The 19,777-nt window shown below is 35.6% G+C and overlaps 1 protein-coding gene across 5 annotated transcripts in view; it reads right to left on the bottom strand.

The window, feature by feature from the left end:
* LOC101039884 (vitamin K-dependent protein S-like) overlaps window positions 1-19,777 on the bottom strand; it is a 752,700-nt gene that overhangs the window by 181,422 nt on the left and 551,501 nt on the right. For all 5 annotated transcript variants that reach the window (XM_074405626.1, XM_074405629.1, XM_074405627.1 and 2 more), the window contains 2 exons: window positions 8,813-8,935; window positions 3,570-3,694 (listed from right to left, as the gene is read on the bottom strand). Coding sequence is in view for 3 of the 5 variants with exons in the window: in XM_074405627.1 (XP_074261728.1) it covers window positions 3,570-3,656 (87 nt within the window). In the remaining 2 variants the exon portion in view is untranslated. The remainder of the gene's footprint in view (window positions 1-3,569; window positions 3,695-8,812; window positions 8,936-19,777) is intronic.

The raw sequence follows: 19,777 nt of genomic DNA, 5'->3' as shown, positions 1-19,777 counted from the left end.
AATAAATAAAAACTATATGATAAAGTTAACATCGTTACTCTGAAAGCTGAGGGTTGGCCGAGGGCACTTTTTCCCAAGATATACTGTTTTAGATTAACATCATTTTTCTCTTAATCCTAAATTCCTTGGTATATTTTCATGAAGGAATAATTTTAAGCCAAACTCTTGGATTTCTAGTGGCACACAATGAAGAATCTCATTCTCAGTATCTCTGTATTGACTGGGTGTTCAGGTTGTGAGAAAATAATGTAGGAGTAGATACATATATCGTTAGTCTAAGCCACCTTTTATTGAACATTCACTGTGTGTCAGTTACTACTTTAATCTCTTCACATGTAAGTTTATGCTATATGGTAGGTATTCTATAATGCCCTATGAAATTAGTTAGGAAACACAGAAAACAAAATTAAATAGTGCTTACTATTAGGGTTTTATCTTTTAGTATAAAATATTTTCTAAAACAAACTAGAAAAATATCTAAAAATTATTCTGAAGGAAGATATATAAAGATACTTTCCACATAAAGAGAAAGAAGGCCCAAAAGGCAATTACCACATGTGAAGACCATTGTGCAAACATTTGATTATTTTGTTTTGTTGTACTCTCCAATACAGAAGATGGAGCTCATCACACTGCAAAGACATTCCTTATCACTCTCTGGTTCTTTTAAGAACTCTTATTTGTTCACTTTTAGTTCCAGAGCCCACTCTCAATCTTCACTATTCCCTATGAGTGACCATTATAGTATGCTACATATATTCTTCTTTATAAGGTATGTGCTTTTGCACAATGTACAATACTAATTTTTGTGAATAATTATCCTGATTTTAGTAGACATAAATATTAACATAGACACAGAGCTAAAGATGATATGGACTCTGAAAATCAGTGACATCGAGTAACTGGGCCAAGATCACACAACTCTTATGTGACATAGTCAGATTCAAACCTCAGTCTGTCTTTACCTAAAATTGTCAGTCTTACCTTCAAGAGTCTGCAAACTGTACACAAACTATAGGAAAAAAAAATGGGATGATATCTTAATGTGTTACTGCAACTCAAGTAGTTGTAAAAAGTTACTGAACTAGGTTAACATTCAATGCTCTGGATGAAAAACTTAAGTTGATTATTTTTCCTAAGGCCACAGATTGAGGATGAGACGGGCAGAAAAAAAGCGTTCCTGAAATTCAACTTTTGGGAATTAAATTTATCATCTACCACACAAAAGTGCTTAATATTGAGAGGGTGATGAATCTGATAATGATGGAGAGATGCCATCAATCTGACAAACTAAACAATTTTTTTAACCTGACATGGCCCTATTCAAGACATCAGCTGTCATCTAAAATGAATTCTGTTTCTAATTTGTCTTCATAAATAATGAAACTAATTGAAAGGTAGTTACAATGAAAGTCTTTAACCTCTTTCATATCCTATTTGAGGGCAATCTCTTTGCATTCCCTGGAAAGAATCCTTCCTCTTATCAAATAAAACTTAGACATCAGTGATCAGAACACTGAGATCAAAAACAAAAGAACCCATTGTGTGAAGACCACCACATCTAATAGTTTCCTCAATCTTTTTTTTAAATTAGCATTATTTTAACATGTAAAACTCATAAAACTCTGATATAAGAAAATTTATTCAACCTCAAAGTTTTAGTAAGGACATCTTTATTTTAATCAAGCTCTTGCTTGTACATCTACCCTACCCTTGCCACCCAACTTCTGCTTAATTCTCATTAAAGTATCACCATTGACTGCAGCATGTCACACACTTGACCGCAAATAAAATATCTAAAATCTTTAGATTATATTTTCTAGGTTATCTTTCTTCTTCTTCTTCTTCTTCTTTTTTTTTTTTATTTAGTGAAACTAGAAAGGGGTCACTGAGTCTTGTTGTGCAATGGATAGCACATTGGTCTTCTAAACAGGGACTATTGAACAAAAACGGATCCTGATCATTCTCTGCAACTGGAAATAAAGAATCTTGTACCACAGACTGAAGTGCTTAAAATGTTCTTTAAGGTTTCTCTACACAGACATCAGATTCCATTTGTTTATTTATGAATGCAGGTGTTAATAAACCTATGTTCTGAAGCCATGAAAGAGCAGTGAGAGAACTATGCAAGCATTAAAACTTTGAATCATTTAATTATTTCATCCCTCTGGGAAGACCAATTTCAGCAAACACATCAAGGGAAGAACATGACTATGAATGGAGATCTGAGATGAGCCTGTTTCACAAGGTTGTTATTAGAAATAAAAATTTAAGAAAGATTTTGTGATGGATATTAAATTATAGCCAAACCTTACAAGTTACTTAAAATGCAAATTACATAGTTAAATACTGAAAATATGGGTAAAATAAATTATTTTGGCATGTAGCCCCTGGCTCTTAAAAAATAGCCTCTAATAATAAAAGCAGTTTAGTCTACATTATCATTACTTCTTATATTTAGTTATATCTACTAACCCCTGCCTCTTAGCCATGAAAAAATCAACAGTTGACAGCTATCAAAAGACAATATATTTTGTAAAGAGAGTATCAGCAATGTTCCAAAAGCTAGAAATACTGGAAAGACTTTGAGTTTTCCCTAACAAGCAAATCCATCTGAGCGAAGTCCTTTTATCTTTTATATTCAAACAGATTATATTTAAGTAATACAATATGCATGGGACTATTCTAAGTATTTTCCAAGTATTTACTTATGTATAAAAATAGAAGAGCAAAATGGAGATGGACTAGAGGAACGGTGAATAAAGGAGAACAGAGGAGAGACACAGATGATAGCTCCAAGTCAGAATCCTGGTAACTGGAGTAAAAGTACAGAGAAGCAGCAATTGAAAGTGAAAATTGCACTGTCATGAACTCAAAAGGAAAATTTAGAAAAATTAGTGGTTAACAGCTATCAAGAAGAGAATGGAGAAGATTCCACTTGAAGTTGACAATTAAAGGGTCATCAGTGTCTTTCATTTAGTCTGAAGCCCAATTATACAGTCATAAGTCTACATATTATGATGTGTTATTAAACCAACACAAATAAAATTGCTTGATGTTTCAGATAAGAGAGAATGCCTTTGGCTGTTGTAACCAGAGAAGGCTTTACAGGTCATATGACATGGACCATAGTAAGCACAGTTTTGATAGACAGAGACTTGGGGGTGAGATAATTTCTAGGTTAAGAGTAAACCAAAGTGCAGAAGCAGAAGAGGCATGGCTTACTCAGAGAACTGAGAGTAGCCAAGTTTTGTTGGAGCATATCACAGAAATGTAAGAGAGAAGTAGTAAGATTGCACTGACAACAGATGATAAAAAGTAGATTTATTTCTTCAGTAGCTATCATAAAAATACATTGTTTTAACCCTTAGCTGTGTTTACTAAAATGTAATGTAAGAATTTCTTTTGGCAGTGCCTTCATGATTTATCTTAGTCTTTTGAAACATAGTGAACACACAAGACAGGCAGATTCCTTGAGGCCAGGAGTCCAAGACCAGCCTGGCCAATATGGTAAAACCTCATCTCTACTAAAAATACAAAAAAAATTAGCTGGGCATAGTGCTGCATACCTGTAGTCCCAGGTGCTTAGGAGGTTGAGGCAGGAGAACCACTTGAGCCCAGGAAAAGGAGGTTGCAGCGAGCAAAGATCGCACCATTGCACTCCAACTTGGGCAACAGAGAGAGAGAGAGACTCCTTAAAAAAAAAAAAAAAAAAAAAATGAACAGAAGTTACTTGACGTCATAGGATCAGGAGTGAGATCAGTCAGGTTTTCCTGAAGACTACATTTTTCTTTCTCACAGTAATTTACTAACGTGATCTTTCTCCCTCAGATTTTCTATCTCTAAAATAGGAAATTGGGCTATCACAATCCTTGGTTCCCTTCCAGATATTATTCTATGATATGGAAAACAGTATTGTCACAAAAGCACAAAAGTATATTTTTTCAAGAAAAACATGGAAGTTATTCATTATTATAGAAGTAGATCACAAAATTCTCACACTGCTTTTATGTTTGTACTCTACAGAATCTGTTATTTCAACAACTTTTAAAATAATATTAGAGCTCTATAAAATAGTTATGCATGATTCAGTAGAATTTTAAAAAATATAACTTAGCAGATGATTTATAATGAACTAGTAATTTTAGAAATTCAGTAAAATTGCAACACCTTAGTGACGAAGTAATTTTAAACCCATTTGTCCAATTTATGTTTTGCACAGGAGGAAGTCAGGGTGCAGAGAGATTAAATGACTTGCTTAAGGTCACATGCCAACTTGAATTTTACTGTGCCACAGTACTGAGACCACATAGATAAGATTCAGTGTTCACTAATCGGAACATAAATTTCTCTGTCTTTCTGATGATGGCTAAAATATATTTTCCATCTTTTAAACTGTTGGTCTCCACATAAAGGGAAATTAAAAAATATAAAAATTATTTCCTAATATACATGTTAAGGGAGAACACCAACAGCCCAGCAAACATGACAAGAATTCCACTTTTGTCTGCTTCCCCAGGCTGTGTCTGCAGCTTCCATCAAGTGCAGCTACTTTCACTTGCAATGATGCTCCTCACACGGAAGGCATTCCCTCAGGCTGGTTTTCCTGATGCTGTCTTTCAGGAGAGATGACAGTGACTCAGGAACTGTGCTTCTCAAAGGCAGAGACTCCTAGCCTCGAATCCCATTATAGAGGAAGCTCTTAAGAGAAGCCTTCTCTGCACAGCATCAGACAATAAGACAGTATCATGAGACAGTATCATGATATAACAATGTCATGAGATCCTTCTCTTATATACTTCTTAGGAAGTGATATCATCATGACAAAAATATATGTGGGGCATTTTGGGGGTGCCATAGGCATCTTAAAGAATCTGAAGGAAGGCCCTTACCTCAAAAGCAATGACACATTCCAAAAATTTGCATACAAATCCATAGGTTCAAACTGAGGTCCACTAAACCAAGATCCCAGATTTATTAGGATCCCATTCTATCAGCAGTCCAAGAAATACTGGGAATCCATTGTACCAGCAGTCCTAGCAACTTGTATGGTGCACCCCATGCCCTGTGCACTCGTACTTCCTGCCACCTTAGCCAGCTGCCACGGACTCCTTCCCTCATACTACTCTGTGCTGCTTGATTGTTCTGACGGAGTCTGACTGGTCAGCACTGCACACACACCACTACAAGAGCACAGCCCTGAGAAAGGAGAGCCTTTTGAAATGAAGTCATCTGAAAGTCTGTAAGTGTCTGGGTGTGAGGAGTTTACTTTATTGTAGTTTTGATTAAGAGAAAGTATAAAAAGCACCAGAGGCTCGAACTCAAAAAGTCATACTAGTCTCATCCTCCGACTGATAAGCAGAATAGGGAAAATAAAAGAAAAGAAGGAAAGGAGGAAAAAAGAAATGGAGGCACTTAATTTCAAGTACTCTAATGTGGCAAAATCGCAACATTTCATAACTTTACCTTCTTTTCTGTGTCTCTACCATGGAATCACAATAAACTTCCATCTACTATAATCTCTTATTAAACACCAACCACCATATTCAGCTTTCTGCCAGATAAAAATCTCAAAGGCAAAGTAAGATAATTCAATGGTTTTGGTTTAGGAAATATCACTTTTAGTGGAGAGCAGTTTGGAGATTTCTCAAATAACCAAAAATAGAACTACCATTAAACCCAGCAATCCCATTACTGGGTATACACCCAAAGGAAGCTAAATTCCCCAACCAAAAAGATATGTTCACTCAAATATTCATCGTGGCCCTACTAACAATAGAAAAGACATGAAATCAACCTAGGTGCCTATCAGTGGTGGACTGGATAGAGAAAATGTGGTACATATACACCATGGAGTACTATGCAGCCATGAAAAATAACAAAACGATGTCCCTTGCAGTAACATGGATATAGTTGGAGGCCATCATCCTAAGTCAATTAATACAGAAATGGAGAACCAAATACCATGTATTTTTCACTTATAAGTGGGAGCTGAACATTGGATGCACTTGGACGTAAAGATGGGAACAATAGACATGGGGTACTACTTGTTGAGAGGAAGGGTTGAAAAACTACCTGTTGAGTACTATGCTCACTGCATGAGTGATGGAATCAATTGCACCTGAAACCTCAGCATCACACAATATCCCCAGGTAAAATCTGCACATGTACCCCTTAAATCTAAAATAAAAGTTGATATTTCAAAAATAGATAAAGTTAAAGAAAATACCCGTTTTACAAGATAGCCCAGAATACAGACAAATCTGAAAGTTAATTCTCTGCAATAAACCCTTTCTTTCAGAACAAATAAGCAAATAGTTATTGTCCTTAATCTTACACATTATGTATGTTTCAATACAAAGTGCTCAAGTTTTCTTGGGCTCTCTTCCACAAGACTGCTGTAAATGTAAGCTGTGTCAGCTGAAATTCTTAAGACTATCTTTTGAAACAAAAATTTCAGTGTCTGCAAGTAGAAAAGGCATCAAAATTTTTTCAAGGGTCAAGTGCTGGGCTTTTAGTCCAGTACCTTCTATAGAATGATATCCAAGGGGTTAAATACTTTACATGATGGCAGTCGTGAAATTTACATTTTCTTATTAGCTTAATTCACTCCATATCTAAATAATGGGAGATTTATGTGTGTATCAATACGCATATAAAAATTTAATTTGTTCACTGTGAAGATTCTGTATAAGGAGATCAGCATATGGAGCTGAAAGTAAGCTATTAAAATAGTGCCCACGTATATGTATAATAATAATTGGCTTTCAAGGAATAGAAATAGAAAAGATAATCTACAATATCCTTGTCCAACTCGACTTTTGAGCTGATGTCCTTTAAAATTTTGGAAAGTTCAAGGACAGTGATGGAAATGAATAAGGAAAGAGCCTAATGATTTTACTAAGAAATAGCTAGTGGCCAGGTGTGGCGCCTCATGCCTGTAATCCCAGCACTTTTGGAGGCTGAGGCAGGCAGATCACCTGGGGTCAGGAGTTCAAGACAAGCCTAGCCAACATGGTAAAACCCTGTCTCTACTAAAAATACAAAAGTTAGCCGGGCATGGTGGCACACGCCTGTAGTCCCACCTACTCAGAAGGCTGAGGCAGGAGAATTGCTTGAATCCAGGAAGTGGATGTTGCAGCAAGCCACGATTGTGCCGATGCACTACAACCTGGGTGACAGAGCAAGATTCCATCTCAAAAAAAAAAAAAAAAAAGGAATAGCTAGTAACTGTCAAATTAATTATACCTATAAATATAATTTGGTTGGTGACTAGAGTGTTTATTTTGCCTTATCACAAAGACCAGATATTGTAGATTTATATAAATCACTACTTTGCAAAAAATTTTTATATCAGAAACAAAAATTCACCAGGTCAACTTTTACTGATAAATATCCCATCTGCATGTATCAATAATCCTGCTGCTCTTAGTATTTTGTGATTGAGAGAAGTTATAGTGGCAGCTTAAAGATGCTACCAGCTGGAGAATTTACAGGTTGGAAATGAGAATAGAAAGGGATTCTTCCTGCTAAAACCAGTAATCTCACAAAAAGAAAGGGTTGCTTTGATTTAAATATACATGTATTAATGTCCCTCAACCTGCACTTGCTGTCGATACAATAATTATGATATTAAGCTCCCAAAAGCCTAGGATATGACTTTTGTTTTTATCTTCACTTGACTTCAAGAAAGTTTTTTCTTTCTTTTTCTCTTAGAACCTGTTTTCTCATATTAAAATCAGACCCGCAAGTAGGATATCTTCACCTGTTCGCATTCCCTTTTCTTATTTCTTAGAAGACATGCTAAGAAAAAGAAGGAGGGGGTACATGTTATAAAGCTAGTTGAAACTGGCTTATTTCTATTTCAAGTTTCATAATTATAGACTACATTATAAGATACTAACAATTTTGTATGGATGAACTAGTTAACAAACACTATAAAAGCCAGCAATTAAATTGTGCTGTACAAAGTGCTGCTTTTTAAATATAAATATTTTCAAAAGGGACCTGGAGATGAAGTTAGAATGCATTTTTATGTGATCTGAGGATCATCACTCAATGAAAAATAACCTGTATGTAAATTATTTCAGTTAAAACAACAAGGAACATTTACAAGTCATATAGGAAACAGCATTTTTAAGGTTTACTGTTTTTTCTGCTTATGAAAGTCACATAGGCTCATTTTAAGAAATTTAGAAAATTCAGAAACATACAGAGAAGACAAAAAATAATAATCCTACCACCCTCAAATAGTATCTAAGAAATTTTCATAAACATACAGAATTTCATATTTCATGTGTGTAGTTTTCACTGTGCTTGAACAGTCCTAATATCCTTGGCATATAATTCGCTATAATTTTTCTGGGGCTTGAATTCTAATTATAAGCCTGGTTCTGAGTCCAGTTCTATCTACTCTAAAATGAGTGACATTGTTGCTAGTAATTACAATGGCCCAGCATCTTCACTTTATTGTAGTTCTATACTGTGCTTGTATAGAAGCAACAACTAACAGATTTATACTTAACTGTATATGGCAGAAATTATATGCTATAGAAATAGTCACATATTTGGGGATTCAAGGTTTGCTTGTGAATGTTAATTTCTATATCTCCTTCCCCATTTTTTTTGTCTGCTAGTCTTTTAATAGCAAAATATCTTAAAAAAAAAAAACTAACTAAGGGATAGAATTATACTGAAAACTGTTAGCTTCTATAGATGTTTCTACAATAGAAAAACCTTTCCTTCCTGCCCCTACACGGGCAGGTCGATTTTCATTGAAAACAGCTTCAAGCTGGTTCTAATATTTACTCACTTATGCAGGTGCGTTCGTCAGCATGCAGTCTCTATCCCGTATCACATTCACAGTGGAAGCTGCCCAGGGTGTTAATACAGCGCTGCTGGCAGCCTCCATTCACCGTCGCACATTCATCAACATCTAGAGGAGGAAGACAGATGGTCAGGATTACAATGTCATTCCAATGTCAGCTTGGAAGAAGTGGCACAATATTTCCTTGATACACAGTATGTGTTACATTGTGCAAAGGCACCAACTCTGTTGCTACAAATTCTTTGCTTGTTTGATCCATTTTGCTTCATCATGTAAACAAGAAAATGTACATAGAAATTTTACTGAGCTTTTTAAAGCCCATCAATGATGAGCATAGGGACTGCTCATAATTTTCCATTCTTCAAATATTGGTTAATTAGACAGATCTGAGATACAGGTATTTCCTTGGGGAAGGAAAACTGGAAGGGAGAAATTACAATAAGCCACTCTATTAGGAGCAGCACACACTAGTAGATAAACACCTATAATGATCTGGCACTGCTGAATAAAGCCAGTAATAGAGTTAAGACCTTGAATCTCCTTCTCATGTGCTATAATGGACATCAGGGTAGAGATAACGAAATTAAAATGAAACCACGGTTTGATGTTCTTAAAAATATACATTTGGGTCATTGATTCAGCTTCTTTCTTCTCACTCAAGATGCCATTTTCTGAAATACCATGTTTATATGAGTGGTTACTTTAATTTTAGAAAAAAATAGAAAGAGGTCTAGATTCATGATCACCTACGTCTTATGATCAGCCAAGGTCATGATAAATGAATATAATGTTCACCTTCTGTTAGAAAAGAAAAATCAATTTCTCTCTCAGAAGCTACGCTTCCTTGTTCCCTTTGTAATCAGTACTTGCGTATCTAAAATCACAAAAAGAAGATATCCCAAACTTAGGAAGGTATTTTCAGGTAGCTTGTGGATAAAGAAATTCTAAATGTTCCTGTTTGGTGATTTATTTTTAAATAAAAACCTATGGCTTTTGACAAGTTTCAAAGAAATAATCATCTTTCAGAGAGACATAAATTTAGCATATGAAAGCATGCATCTAATGCATAGAATGCCCTTGTTTTTCCTGCTCCTAATCTCAGATATTCCAGCAAGAATATTGGAAATGAATATTCTTCACTAAAATACAGTCACTCTACTAGACAATCAGCATTACAACAAGCAACATTAATTCCACAGGGCAAGATCCTTATTCAAGAAGACAACAAAATAAAGAAGCACTACTATTGCAATGACTCATCATAGCACCTTTTCAGGCTAAAATCCTGTGATCTGTAATAAGTGCTTTGTACTGTAATAACTAGAGAATATGACCCGAGGGAAGCAAAAGAGTTTTCTTTTACTTGGCATTGTATTTTTTAATCAAAGAGACAAAACATATACAAAGAGGATATTAAGTCATCAAGCAAGTGCCATATCTAAAAACTACTAGTTCTCTATATTTTACAAATTTTACACAATTTAGTATTTTCCTTCAAAAAGATACTTGATATAATTCCTGATTTTTAAAAGGAATCTTATTTTAAAAATAAGAATGATTGACTTTTCAAAATGCTAGGATTTTTATTATGTTTTGAGTCTGCAATAACCAACCTGTGGGTCTTTTTCTTTATTTATTTATTATAGTTTAAGTTCTGGGATACACGTGTAGAATGTGTAGGTTTGTTACATAGGTATACATGTGTCATGGTGTTCTGCTGCACCCATCAACCCGCATCTGTATTAGGAATTTCTCCTAATGCTATCTCTCCCCTAGATCCCCACCCCCTGACAGGCCCCGGTGTCCCTGTGTCCATGTGTTCCCATTGTTTAACTCCCATTTATGAGTGAGAACATGCAGGGTTGGGTTTTCTGTTCCTGTGTTAGTTTTTTGGGCATGATGGTTTCCAGCTTAATACATGCTGCAAAGGACATGAACTCATCCTTTTTTATGGCTGCATAGTATTCCATGGTGTATATGTGCCACATTTTCTTTATCCAGTCTATCATTGAGGGGCATTTGGAACCAATCTCTAGGTCTTTTTCTTATAAACTAATGTTAAATCAGAATTCTCTATTTGTACTTGTGTTTTTATGCGGGGCTCAATATTTATGCTAGCTAATTGTTTATTTTTCTGACCTTAGGGTATTATTCTGTAGAGTTAAGATACATATATATATATATATATATATATATATTTTTTTTTTTTTTTTTTTTTTTTTTTTTTTTTTGAGGTGAAGTGGTCTCCCTCTGTAGCCCAGGCTGGAGCTCAGTGGTGAGATCTCGGGTCACTGCAACCTCTGCATCCTGGTCATGGGCTGTGCTAAACGAAAATATTTTAGTCATAGCTATGTTCTCATTTTTTACAAGAAAAAATTATCCACGTGTTACTTATGTAATGAAAAGGAATTTTAAAGAAAACAATATAGTATGACCACCTCCCTCGACCCACCCACCAAACTTCAATCGTTTTCTGACAAAAGAAACAAAGTTAGTGAAAAATAAGAAAAATCACTGAGTCCATTCCAAAGAAAAGAGTGGGCACAGATTTTGAGAATGAGCTTTCTTTTTAGTAAGTTTTAATGTGTTTATATTCCTTTTTTTTTTTTTTTTTTTTTTTTTGAGACAGAGCCTCTGCGTCACCAAGGCTGGAGTGCGGTGGTGCAATCTTGGTTCACTGCAACCTCCACCCACCGAGTTCAAGTGATTCTTCTGTCTCAGCCTCCTGAGTAGTTGGAATTACAAGCGCCTGCCACCATGCCCAGCTATTTTTGTATTTTTAGTACAGACGGAGTTTCACCATGTTGGCCAGGCTGGTCTCAAACTCCTGGCTTCAGGTGATGCATCTGCCTTGGTCTCCAAAAGCACTGGTATTACATGTGTGAGCCACCACATCCAGCCTAATATGTTCATATTCTTAATCTGTCCCAGAATTTTAATTAAAGTACTATACTATAGTTGAAATAAGCATGTGTATACATACACACACACACACACACACACACAGACACACAAGCAAACCAAACTTCCTGTTTTTGAATCAGATAGTCCTGGGAAAAACAGTGTTGGAACTTATTAGCTAGTTATCTCGCCTTTCTGAGACTCAGTTTTCTTGTCTATAAAATGATAGTGATGATCACATGAACTATGCTGTGTTTTCTTCCTATTCATATCTAAGGTTTTGATATGTGATAATGCTTGAAATTATATGTAGAAATTAAACAATGTTTTCATTCCATTAACTAGTAGATTTAACAATATAAGACCATGAAGTGAAAGGACATGGCAGGAGCAGTGAACAGTATAGAAATTCAGAGGCAGGAAGTCGATTCGGCTTAGGGGAAAAATGAGAATTGAGTGCACGAAGAAGAGCGTGGACAATGCAAAAGTACAGTGGTTTGTCTGAAACTTAGCATCTGGATTTGCCACACTGGAGAAAAAGGTTGGCAAAAGGAGGTAAAATTGAAAAACAAACCAAAGTCACCTTTCATTTAATTTGGATGGCAAAGCATTCCTCTTCTTGATTTAAAATATGATACATTTCTGGGCAGGTTGAGACATAATAGGCTGTGTTCACACCACAGCAAAGCAAACTTATTAAAAGTTAAAAAAATCAATCATTTATAGAGTGGGACCAAATGCTAAGTAATTGGTTTGACTTCCTTTTTCTTTTTACCCTTTTAGAATACACTGAATTTACTGATTGGACATTGTGTAATCAATAGTTCTCAAACTTGGCAGCATATTAGAACCACTTGGTAAGCATCAAAAAATACCAGTGCCAGGGTCCCATCCTTAAAGAGTCTGATTTAATTGGGCATGGCTAAGGCCTGAGTATCAGACATTTTTAAGATACCTAAGTGATTCCAATGTTTAGCCAGAATTAAGATTGTCTGGTGTAGTGTTTTAATTACCTGGGGATTTTGTTAACATGCCGATGGTGATTTTGTAGACCTGCAACTGAGGTCTGATATTTTGCCTTTATAACTAGATCCAAGGTAATTCTGATGTACTGGCCTGTGGACCATAAATTTCAACTAGCAAGAGTGTAGAAAGTTGTCTGTTTAACCATCGATGTCACATGAACCACAAATATCATAATTTGGCTGGACTTCTCAGTTGTTTAAATTATTCCAGTTCAGTTCAAATTCCTAAGTCTATACTTAGATCAAAATATTTAAATATATATGTATTATAGAAAGCAAAACTATGCAATTTCAAGACAATTTTCACATGATCTGTCGTGAAAAATGATCTGCTTCTGTTAACCTGAAGGAAATGTTACTTCTTTTCTGATGGCACACCTCTGCTATAAGGTGAAACCAGGTTAAACAGCTATGACATTAGACACTTATGCTGGAACCGTCACAAGTTACTTTCTTTGCCATTAAGATTCTGCCCAACAGAGTTAAAAACAGAAATTTCAATATTACATCAAAATGTTATTATCAAGTATACTTCATGTGAAGAAACAATTTTTTAAAAATTCTCTGAGTTACATCTTCACATTAGATGCTTATGAAAAGCCTTGCTCTTAGAATTGGAGTTCCAGGACACTGCTGGGAATAGGATAAAGTGATTAGAATTTTCTCAGCATTACCGCTGTGAAATGGACCCAAGATTTCATGATTCTATGCTATAAAAGAATATCGAAAAGAAAAAAACTATGCCTGCTATTTTTCCTTTTAATGTCCTTTCTCTAACTATTTTGGCTCTATTTATCTCTCAAAATGATTTCCTCAGATGGTCACACAATATAATGTCTTAAAAGAATGCACATTATTAGCAAATGTTTTTTGTACTTAAGAACTCCCTGAAACAATGATCCACTTTTGTTTCCAAACAATCAAAATTGTTTCACATTTTTTTTTTTTTAGATTGTGTGACCATTTAACTGAGAACCAGAGTAAAATAAATTATTCTTCCTTTGCCTCAGATACCTGTTGATTGAAAATAAGTGTTCCTGGAGTGCTTTATGTTGGAGATTGCATTGTAGAAGTGTAGGGTTTGGAGGAAATACTGAAGAGTCTGGTGAAGTTTCTGCTAGGTTTTCCATGTGGTCTTATTTTCCCGTGTTCTACTATAGTAGCAATCACTTTATATATCAAAACTGCTTAATTTTTTCTTAAAATTCTGCATGGTCTGATAGAATGAATTTCTTCAGGTGTTAAAGATCCCATTGCCTTAAACATTTTCTGGCATGGATTAGACACCCTATATATGTTATAGGGATGAATGAATGAATGAATATTTTGAGAGTCGTCCACAGCGTTCAATCTTCTTATGCATCTATACTCACTAACGGAATTTCTCAGAATTGGGCTCCTTGGCTCTGTTTACCCTCTTTTCAGTCTTGGTATTTATTTTTGACTACTCACAAGTAGGTTGAAACATCTGGGTTACAAAATAATTTCTAAATCTTCTGATGAACAAATATGAATTGTGTCTGTAGTGAGTATTGACTGGTTGCTTATTTGGGATTCATCCATTTCACTTCTTTTATACAAAATAAACCTTTGGGTTCCCAAGATTTCCCATGGGAAATTTTACCTCTTTCACTTTAGAGATGTCACGTAATTTATGTGGGATTGATAAACACTGCCCCTCTTCCAAATCTAGGATGGACTTTATTTGGCATAATCTCATCTCTATTTTCCACAGTAGTTGGATCAGGTAGTCCCTTCATTAGCATATGGCTTTCTTCTGAGGAATGCATTACTTCAGAAGACAGCCAGTCAGTAGGAAGCTCAACATATAGGCTGGGGATCCTGGGATACAGAGGCTTTCTTGCTCTGGAAATTGTAATGTATGGATGTGAGTCATTTTGCGTAACCACTTTGCTTCCATGAGTGAAGCTACACTAAAGATAAAGCCAGTCAACACAGGACAAAACTGAAAAACTTAAAGAAAATTGGAGCTGGAGCCCTGAATGAACTATGCCTGAAGTCCTCCCTATCTCTGAACTTCTGTTAGGTGATCCAATAACTCCCTTTAATTGTTTTCGAGTTAAATTACTTTGCTGCTTGTAAACAAAATTATCTTTACTGCTGCATGCTGTAAACTGGAGCAGCTTACGGTGTGGCAAAATCACCAAGTGCAGCTCAAATGTAACATCTACTTTTAAAAAGATTTGTTGTCCTCCAATCCGTAAAATGTCTTAATCTGTATTTCATAAAGTATATAAAAAGTCATACTTTCTACTTGTTCTCTACAGAATTTATTGGAGGCATTATATTCTGTCAAAATTCTAATGAATTTGGAGATTTGTTCATCTTTATTACATGGTTCATCTTGGTTCATCTTGACTACAAATGTTAACTGTTTATAAAACTGCCTGTACAAAGTCATGATACACCTGACAGTGTCAGGGATGGTAATGCTGCCTTCTTGAATGGTTTCCTCATGGTGAATGGTCTCTCTCTACTTATTTTTTCTTATCCTTATCCTCTGTGTTTCCTTTTGTTCTTTTCTTGGCAGCTACAATCTCTGGTATCTGGAAACTCAGATCTAAGTGAGTAGGACTTAAACGCATGCTGGTAATGTTGTGGATTTTATTTCTCTAATTTCTGCTATTGCTTCAAATAAAAAAAAGTTACCAATTTTCTAGCACAGGCATTCATGAAACAATAACAAAACCCACTTAGTTCAAAAGAGAGGCAAATAGGACTTTTGAAGAGAATGACAGTACTAAGAAGGAACAAAGCTTAAAAGACTTATCTTGTGCTAAGTATAAGAGGAGCATATGCATGTTCACAGAATAAGCAATTAGTTTGGTCTATCTAAGGTAAGAATTAAAGTGGAAAAAGATTTTGCTAGAGATGTGGCAGGGGCCTGATCATGGAGAGTATTTTATACTGCATTAAGGAATTATGGCTTTAATTTATACGCAGTGAGCACTAACAGGGTGAAGACTAGACAAGAGGGGTGGCAGACTGCAGGCAGAGAAGCCAACCAAAAACTATTGCCAAAATCCAGATGAAAGGTGATGAGGACCTAAGCTAGTAGCAGTAGAAATAGACAGATGTGGACAGATATAAAAGAACTTAAGGAAAATAAATCAACATAACTTGGTTATTAAGTGAAAGTGATAGAGAACAAAGAGTCAAGGTCAACTGCCTTGAATAATTGGATAGATGGTTGTGGCACAAGAGAGCACAAGAGAAGAAACACTGCATATTAGATGAATAGTTCAGTTTTAGAAATAAATATTTTGATGGGCAAGTACATAAACCAAAAGACCAATTTTGTTATCTACTTGTTATTATCTCTCATAGTCAAAAAAAAAGAAAAAGCTAGTTAAGCATCCTCCAGTAAATGAGGAAAGGACACTTATCTGATCAGGAACTGTATAAAAAGGACAGTTTAAATACATAGTGCATCCTTCACATGTATAAATGTGGCTCTGATTAGATGATGAAATATTATCAGTTTATAATTTCTGGTTTTATCTCTGCCTTGTCTGACCACCAAATCCATTTTCTTTGAATTATCAAAAGAGATAAAAAGTTGGGGATGTTATTAGGCAGTTGAATATGTAAAATCAGGAGAAAAATGTGAGCTGGTTTTTCATCTATCATCTATCTACATACACAAGCCTGAAACTTAGAAGTCATCCTTGACACTTTCCCCTCCTTCACCCACAATCAATCTAATACCAGCTATCACTGTATCATAGTTACCTTCTAGCACACGTCAATTCTGTCCATTTTTCATCTCCACTGTCACCACACTAATATAAACTACATTGATGGTTACAGTAACCTAATAACAGCTCTCTCCACATCTGCCATGGGATCTTTCAATATCTTCTATATGCTATACCAGAGTGATCTCTCTGTCTCTCTCTCTCTCTCTCTAATATATATATATGCTAAATATACATATACACATTAAATGTATATTTACTATATAAATTAAGTATATTTTAGCATTTAGTATATATATATATATACTAAAATATATAGTATATATATATACTAAAATATATAGTATATATATATACTAAAATATATAGTATATATATATATATATATACTAAAATATATAGTATATATATATATATATACTAAAATCTGGTACCAATTGAGGCACTCCATTAACACACACATATATATATATATATATATATATATATATATATATACACTATATATAGTTATATATGGTATAACTAGTACATACTATATAGTACATTACTACATATAATTATATATTAATATATGACATGCATACTATATTTTACTACACTGTTAATTTATTTAGTATATATAACTGTGTTAGTGGAGTGGTTCCACTGGTACCAGATTTAGTGGGTTGGGTTGACAAAGAAGTGGGAGATAAGGGAAGAAAGATAGGTAGTTAAGACATGCCTTGTAATAAGTTTGACTGTTATGGAGGGGAGGTTGTAATTGGACAGTAAAGTGTGGTAGTGGAAGAGGGGAAGGTTTTTAAGGTGACACTTGCAGAAGTTCACTCATTGAAAAGAACCAACAGAGAAATGATTTAAAGACACAAAAGAGAAAGAGAATTCTCAAATATCTGAGAATTTCAAATGGTAACAAATTAGTGCATTCTAAAATAAAGTATATATTGGGAAAGAATTTGCCACAGGCCCTGATGATTCCTACATATTTTTTCTGGGTATCCTAAGAATTCAGGGCTCTGATCATCTTCACCCAAGCCATGTTTCAGGGCTATAGATCCACAGAGAAATGAGCTAACAATTCCTTTGACAAAAAGAGTAGACTTGTTTCCACTAACTATAAAAGTGGTAGATGCCCTAAGCTCATTGTTTCCCTGACATAATGTAACTAATTGCAGGTGCAGACATCCATAATAGTCTGTGTGTGTCCTTGTTGTGAGATTTGGGGGGATACAGGGAATTAACACAAACAAATGGAAGTCTGGCTGCTCCATAATGATTTTTGTTTCTGACCCAGGAATCTAAGTCTTCTGCCAGCAACTGTGAAACAGTAAAAGCTTTTTAGTATAAAAGTAGGATAAAATCCCAGACATTGCACAATTCTTGACAGTAGTATGCAGAATAGAAATCATGGGCCAGGTGTGGTGGCTTACACTTGTAATCCCAGCAATTTGGAAGGCCTAGGCGGGTGATTTGCCTGAGGTCAGGAGATTAAGACCAGCCTGGGCAACATAGCAAAACCCCATCTCTACTAAAAATATAAAAATTAGCTGGGTGTGGTGGCACATGCCTGGGTAATCCTAGCCACCGGAGGGGCTGAGACAGGAGAATTGCTTGAACCTGGGACAGGGAGGTAGCAGTGAACCAGAATCGTACCACTGTGCCTGGGAGACAGTGAGACCCTGTCTCAAAAAAAAAAAAAAAAAAAATCACACCCATAATCATCTATTCATCTACCTACTACTTGGGGTTAGAGAGAGCATCTTCAAGGACCTGGGAAGAGTAGAGGATGTTTCTGTCTTCTCCCTGTTCTATCAATGCCTGCTGATTGCTTGTAGCCTTGAAATTATCAGTAAAGCCTAATGCTGGGCAGATCTCTGTCTTCCTGAGTCTGATTCAACCATCTCATCCTTTGTGTTAACTCAGAAGGCAGAAGAAAAATATGTCATCTGGTGTGTCTTTAGGTGATTTCTAAAGAACAGCAAGGACACAAACGCCCAACCCAAGAAACAACAACTATTGCACTATATTCTTAGCTTGCTGAGTGTAGAGATGGTATTCATTTTTCTTACAATTGTGTTTCTAGAACCGATTTCAGTGCTTGGTCCATAGGAGGTGGGGCAGCTTTGGGAATTTGTATAGCTCTAGGTCACTGGGCAGCTGGAGAAGCAGGATGAGCCTCCACGAACTGAGAATTAAAAGTCAGAAATAGTGTTCAGGAATCAACCTCCTTTACTTCCATCATCTCCAACTGACCTTACTTCTTTTAATTGACTCCATTCCACATCCCAACCAAAATGGTCAAATTAACTAAAATAAAATGGTTCTTTCTTAACACACAGAAACCTTACAGTTTATATCATGCTTGGGAATTTGAAACTGTAATAATGATGAAATGAATACTGACTCTGAAAGACTCTAGTAATGCTTTTATCTGCATACATTTTTTTCCTCTTTTCTTTCCCCATTATCCCTAGTATGCATGCTGGGATAAAGTGGCAGAGGCTATTCCTATTCCCAGGCCCAGGACCACCACAAAACCATAGGGTGGACACAGGTGTCCTGGCTGAGACAACTTGAGGACTCCATCTTTCTAGCCACAATGAGTAGATCAAGAAAGGGCAAGTGACCCAAGCCAAATGAAGTAAAATTATACCAAGGACTTTTGCTAAGGCTGTTAGGAAACAAACAAACAAAACACTACCTTTTCCATGGAATCAACCATTAGAGAGACAGTGAAAACTTCCAGCTCCTAGGGGACGTGTTTCTCACCATAGCGAGAGTCTATCTGAGAATAAAGACAACCTAGAGAAAGGTAGAATCAGGAGATGAAAAGAGATGCAGAGTTTATGTACCTGGATACAATTCTGCCTTAAAAGCTGTGTCATATCTGCATTTTTCAGTTACATGTTATAATATTTCCTCTCAATAAGACAATAACAGCAGCAATTTAAGCTGATGTGAAGTAAATTTCACTCAGTTACAACCGAGAGTCTTGATTAATCCAGAGTTATCTCAAAAATGAGCCCAGCATCCTGGATGACTCAAAGAGCATGTTTAGAGAAACACATCTGCTATTCCATATTCCTGACAAGACAAGCCACTTCTTTGTTCTTCCTAAAACCCTATGAGATAGGAATTATTATTTTCAGGCTATCTCTAAGTCATTGTTCATGTTTATGATAAGCCAATAACTGTATACTTTGGTTAATATTTTGGGAGCTCCCATACACTATGACGATGAAAATAGTTATCAGGGCAGGTAAACATTGATGGCTGTTATTCTATCAAGCCTGTCTACAGACTGT

Source organism: Saimiri boliviensis, chromosome 9, assembly GCF_048565385.1.
Source record: "Saimiri boliviensis isolate mSaiBol1 chromosome 9, mSaiBol1.pri, whole genome shotgun sequence".
In the NCBI taxonomy this organism is placed as follows: domain Eukaryota; kingdom Metazoa; phylum Chordata; class Mammalia; order Primates; family Cebidae; genus Saimiri; species Saimiri boliviensis.
The sequence above is the reverse complement of the archived record's forward strand: the minus strand, read 5'-3'. Positions and strand labels throughout refer to the sequence as shown.